Source organism: Grammomys surdaster, unplaced genomic scaffold, assembly GCF_004785775.1.
Source record: "Grammomys surdaster isolate TR1022 unplaced genomic scaffold, NIH_TR_1.0 181, whole genome shotgun sequence".
In the NCBI taxonomy this organism is placed as follows: domain Eukaryota; kingdom Metazoa; phylum Chordata; class Mammalia; order Rodentia; family Muridae; genus Grammomys; species Grammomys surdaster.
Genome location: NW_021604626.1, coordinates 467,909 through 473,804, shown reverse-complemented (window position 1 = coordinate 473,804; position 5,896 = coordinate 467,909). Strand labels below are relative to the sequence as shown.

The window sequence follows — 5,896 nt, the reverse complement described above, 5'->3', positions numbered from 1 at the left end:
TCTCTCTCTCTCTCTCTCTCTCTCTCTCTCTCTCTCTCTCTCTCTCTGTGTGTGTGTGTGTGTGTGTGTGTGTGTGTGTTTAGAGCTTATGGACTGGCTAGACTGATTAGCGAGTCCCAGGGATCTGGTTCCCAGTGCTGAGATCACAGGTCCAGTTGCCTTTTACTTGGGTACTAAGAGGAGAAAATGCCAATCCTAACACTTCCTTAACCATCTCCCCAGGCCATGAATGATTAAATTAAATTTAAGATTTGTCTATAGCCTTTCATATTTTGTCCGCAGATTTCAAGTGTATGGAGGCTCTGGGTATGGAATCTGGAGAGATCCATTCTGACCAGATCACTGCATCTTCACAGTATGGCACCAACTGGTCTGTAGAGCGCTCCCGCCTTAACTACCCTGAAAATGGGTGGACTCCAGGAGAAGACTCCTACAAGGAGTGGATTCAGGTAGGTGGCACAAAGCTGGGCACAGCTGAGACATGTGAGGCACCTGGAAAGGCTGTCAAATAGAAATGAGTGCTATGTCAAATACCCGCATGTGAGTAAGAAAAAGAGCCCTGAACAGAATTCAGCCTATGTATATTCATGTACAGAGGAGCAGAACTGGCTCAGGTGGCCCCCATAAAACATTCTTTTTTTTTCCTCAAGTCCTGTTTACTGTTCTTTCCAGAGTTTGAGTAGATACCCTACTTCCCCTACCAACTACACTTTCACGTCCTAGGTTGACACCTTTCTATTTCACTGATGAAATGCAGAAATTCTCTCTGTAGTGTGTGTTTGAGATATTTGTCTACAAGTATTGGGGTTTTTTGTTTGTTTGGAGTAGAACATGTAAAATACACATGATTCTGTGTAGCTAATTGAGGGCATCTGCTAGCTTGTATTTATGGACAAGTATAGAATCCACATATGTGCATCTTCATGAATGATTCTGTAGCTACTGCTTTTACTAGGCTCCTAGATCCTTCCTTACTGCAGCCACATACAGCCACTGGTCTTCATCCCTCAGGTCTTCTACTCTTACCATTTTCCAGGAGTCATCCCTGGTACCATTCTGAATACCCACTCTTGCGCAACTAGATGTCTCCACCTGTATAGTTTATATGACTTCTTGTTGCATCAAAATATCCTACAAAAGCAACTTAACGGAGAAAGGGTTTGTTTTGGCTCATGCTTTTCTTTTCCATGCATCATGGAAGAGAAGATGTGACAGCCTGAGCCAGAGGCAGCTAGTCATATTGTATCAGGAAGCAGAAAGATGAATGCTGGTACTCAGCTCACTTTCTCTTTTTTATGCAGTTCAGGACCTCACACCATGCTGTCCACTTTTAGAGTGTGTCTTCTTACCTCAATTAAGCTAATCTAGAAAATCCCTCAAAGATGTACTCAAAGATTTGTTTCCTTTGTGATTCTAAATCTTATCACACTGGCAATCATGAGTAACCATCACACCACTACCCAAGGCCCTGTGCTTGGTTTCATGGAGTCAGCACCATTGTTTAAGGAAGGATGTGCATGTGAAAATTCTGCTTATATGACAATCAATTGGCTGAAGAGTAGGCAGAGCCTGTCTTCCATTTATTGCCTGATATATGAAAGTGACTAACTCCCAGAGAGAATCTCTATGCAGGAAGAAAGCTGAGATGGTTTATCCTCTCTCTTCATGTCCATTGAAGTTTCAGTCATTTGAGCACAAATATGGGATTCTGTTTTACTTTGCAAAGGTCAATATTAGTTTAACATACACTTAAAGTGAAAGAGCACATTATAGGAGAGTGAACTCATGCTAACCTCTGAATGATAACACTGAGCCATGTGGAAAGAGTGGTAAAAGATGAGGTCTCACTCGGGATTGCTGAAGCCTGCTCTAGATGAAGTCAGAGGTGAAGTTAATTGCTCATGGTAGCTTGTCTTTCCATGTCTCCAAACCCAAAGCAGCTCCTTGTGAGTGACAGACACAGCTCTGGGGGAAGCTTGCATTTTTGCAATGCTAAGCATGTCTGCATGGTAATGCACTTCTATTCTGGGTAACATAGACTTTACTCAATAATGGGGACCCTGTGGTCCTGCAGGGGTTCTGAAACTGCCATAGTTGCAATTCTTCTGCATGAACCAGTTCTTCATTGGCAGAAATACAGAGACAAAATGTGCATTCCCAAAGCACTTGTCAATGGCATGGATCTTATACCATTTTTACTAGGTGCTATCTGAGATAGTTGCAGAAGAATGCTATCCAAACCTTTGTCTCATGGGATCATATGGTCAGGAGAAGCATGGCAATAACCACTCCCCAGGATTATTTCTATTTACATTCCTCCACCACTAGACTGGCTGGAGGGAGGGGGTCAGACCTTTACATAGCAGGCTGAACAAGGGGTAGCTGTTATCTGAAAGGCAGAAGAGGAAGGACACTTGGAACAATTACCCAAGCTGTTGAAAGTTCTGTGCAAGCAGTTCATGTCCTATTGCCAGTGCTTCATCACCCAGCCACACTTAGCCTACCTCTGCATAGGGAAAGGGACAAACTGTATTCAGTGAATATACTACATTCAGTGAATGTACTGATGAGAGTGGCATTTATCATAAGCCCTCTTCCCATTGTTGTTTGCCTCTGAGGTATCCTGGCCACTTACCAGCTTTTGGACACTTTTTGAGGTAGACTCTCACATAGACCAAAATACCCTTCAACTCCCTATATACCTGAAGATGACCTTGAACTTCCAAACCTCTTGCCTCCCCCTCCTGAGTGCTGAATGGATCAAAACACCTGGCTTTATGTGGTACTGGAGATGAAACTCAAGGCTTCCTAAATGCTAGGCAAACACCCTTTCAATTAGTTACGTTCCCAGTTCCAACAGGGCACAGATTTGATCCAATCCTCTAATTCTGGAAAGAACTGAAACTCCTTCATTTTAAAAGCAGAGACACTGAGGCTGAGGAAAATCAGTAAGTAGTCAAGGGCACAGGTGGAACCCTGAGCTTGGAAGCAAAGTATGCTGGGCTTCTAGAGCCACCTGCTTCTTAACATCACCAAATGTGGTGACTTTGTCATTCATTCTGCTTCACACAACCGGATCACTTTCATGAGCACCAGACTCTATCCTCCTCTACTTCTCTCTTGATGAAGATGCTTCTGTTGGCTGTGTGTAGGGACTTTGCCCCTCAATGGCTATGAAAGGTGACTATCATGAAAGCTGAGCCTCTCATTCACATTGAGGTAAAATGGTCCTCCTTTTCCCTTAACCCTCAGAGCTCATTTACACACTTATGTCTGTGTTCACAGCAGGAGCAGTTATCATCTACCCATCACCTAATTATGAATAATTTCATGTGCTTCCAGCTTTTCTGAAGCTTCTTGGAAGTGGTTGGCTGGTTGTTTTCATCAGATAGATGTTTTATAAATTAACCAACAAGTACAGCGTAATTCAGATGAAGGGCCGAGGCAGCCACTGCTAATCACGCAGCATAGCACGTACGGTGGTGCACACGTACACTTCTATTTTTATGCACATGATTATGCAGATGACATTTGTCTTGATTTTCAGCTTTATCCCATTTTGCATGAAATATGCCCCCACAAAACACGTTGCTGTAGCAACAACTAGAACAAATACTTGCATGTGTTAAGTTAATAAAGCAACATTGGAAACTGGCTTTCCTTAAAGACAGGAACAGCCTTCAGTTCCCATTGTTTTCTCTAGGAAATTACCAAGTAACATTTAAAAAAACACAACAATACATTGTTAGCCATGGATATGAACGTCCACACTGGCACTTCCTGTGAGATCCGTTGTCTGCAGGAAGCTTCAAAACAAGACAAGGAGCTGCCGGGACATGAAGGGAAGTCCCGACTGGAAGGTTCTCCAATGGCTACACCCTGCTCAAGGCCACTTCACAAAAAACTTGTCAGTGAACACAGTTGAGCACACTATAAGATTTGCTCACTTTTCCCCAAGAATACTCCATTCTGTGATCTGTAGTCTAAGGTGCTTATCTTATTAATTATAATCTTTCTCTTTCATTGTATCTATAATGCAAACAAAATCTCTTTTCTATACATCAATAGAACCTAACCTTAGACTCATGGAAATGAAGTTCTTTCCCTACAAAACAGTGACATGGCCTTTAGTCACTGAAGCACCACTAGCCACAGCACTAAGAATCTCAGAGAAACACAGGCTGTGTTTTTCTTTTCTTCTACACAAAGTACATATCATGTTGTATTTGTTCAAGAAACATGGTCTCATAGATCCTAACTATAGCAACACACACACACAAAGCAGAATTTAATTTGTTAATTATTCCAATGTTTTATTAATGATGGTGTTCACCACACTGTAAACAGATTTATCCTTCCAACTTTAATTAAAGCTCTTGGGAGCATTTTCCTCAAAACAACTGTGACTTTGCCTGATTAAAATGCCAGGAGATAAAAATAAAATAAAAAATAAACGCTACAGCAAGAGACACAAGGTTGGGTGGGATATGAACTCTGCTGATCCCAGATAAATAAAAATGGCACCAGGGAATAATCGATTACCACCCCCAGCACTGTAGAAATAGAATTGTTTGATAAACCAACTCAGGCTGAAACTTCATTCTTCTCCAAATGGGAGGGCATTGTCGTTTGTGGAAAAAGAAATTTTGTAACAGCTTATTTATAGCTCTGAGTACTCCAAAGGAGCAGAGAAGCAGTTGGCTTCATAGCCACATTCTGTTTGTTTAGTAAGTTAGCCCTGGTGTGGATAATTCACACCTGATCAAACCCTCTAGGAAGATAGTAGTCAGTTATAACTTGCTGGTATTGGAGTCTGAGGAAACTTGAAACATGGGACAGGGACTGGGCAGATAGCTGTGCAAGCATAAGGTCCTGAGTTCCACCCTGAAGTTATGTAAAAAAGCTTTCTATAATGGAAGTTGACTGTAATCCCAGCACTGGTGAGGAGGAAATAGGAGGACCCCTGAGGCTTGCTGCTAATCCAGTCTAGCAGCCCATTTGGAGAACTCCAGGCAAGTGAGAGATCCCATCTCAAAAAAAAAAAAAAAAAAAAAAAGGTAGACAGACCTATGCTTCATCTCTGACCTCTACACACACACACACACACACACACACACACACACACATCATATACACACAAGCATTGAATTGTCTTTAAGAGGAGACAAAACCAGTTGGACTTCTTTCAAGGACCAAATGAAATGGAGGTTTCATCTGGCAATCAACATTAATATACGTTTTAATCATCTTTTAGGTAGGAAAAAGTGCTTGGTTATCCAGTTCGAAGTGTTTGATTGGAATCCCTTGCTTGTAACCTTGAAAGTATCCCCAAATTGAAAGTTAGAAACTGATGTGATTTATCATAAAGATGTAGACAGCTATTTGTATTAACAAATCTTAGACAGCATTTTCTTTTCCTTTGTACTTTCTGGAGTGATCCTTTGTTCTCAGGTGTTAAGTATGGAGAAAGTACCTTGTTTGAAATCATTTTCGAGTTTTGGAGAAATTGCCAGCATGTTTTGGGTTTACAATCTGTAATGCTTTCTTCATGATCTCTTCCATCTGCCAAATTGACTAATCCAGAATGTGTATACGGCAGGGTTATTCTGACTGTAAACACTCTGTGTTTATAAACCAGACACTCTAGGGGGTGCATTAACTCATTCAGATCATTAGCAAATTGCTGAAATTACAATAAAATGATACTTTATAAATCTGTAACTAGAGAACTGACAGAAATAGCTCACTAGGTTTCCCTTCCCAAATGTGGAATGATGCCTGTAAAATATAGTCTTAGCCAAATTAGGAAAGTACAGGTGTTCAGTTCAGTATGTGTTTCTCTCTCTCTCTCTCTCTCTCTCTCTCTCTCTCTCTCTCTCTCTCTCTCTCTCTCTCT

The 5,896-nt window shown here is 41.4% G+C and overlaps 1 protein-coding gene across 4 annotated transcripts in view; it reads left to right on the top strand.

The window, feature by feature from the left end:
• The window catches only part of Nrp1 (neuropilin 1), a 152,415-nt gene that overhangs the window by 78,626 nt on the left and 67,893 nt on the right, over positions 1-5,896 (top strand). For all 4 annotated transcript variants that reach the window (XM_028767710.1, XM_028767707.1, XM_028767709.1 and 1 more), the window contains exon 7: positions 283-449. In XM_028767710.1, the coding sequence (XP_028623543.1) occupies positions 283-449 (167 nt within the window). The remainder of the gene's footprint in view (positions 1-282; positions 450-5,896) is intronic.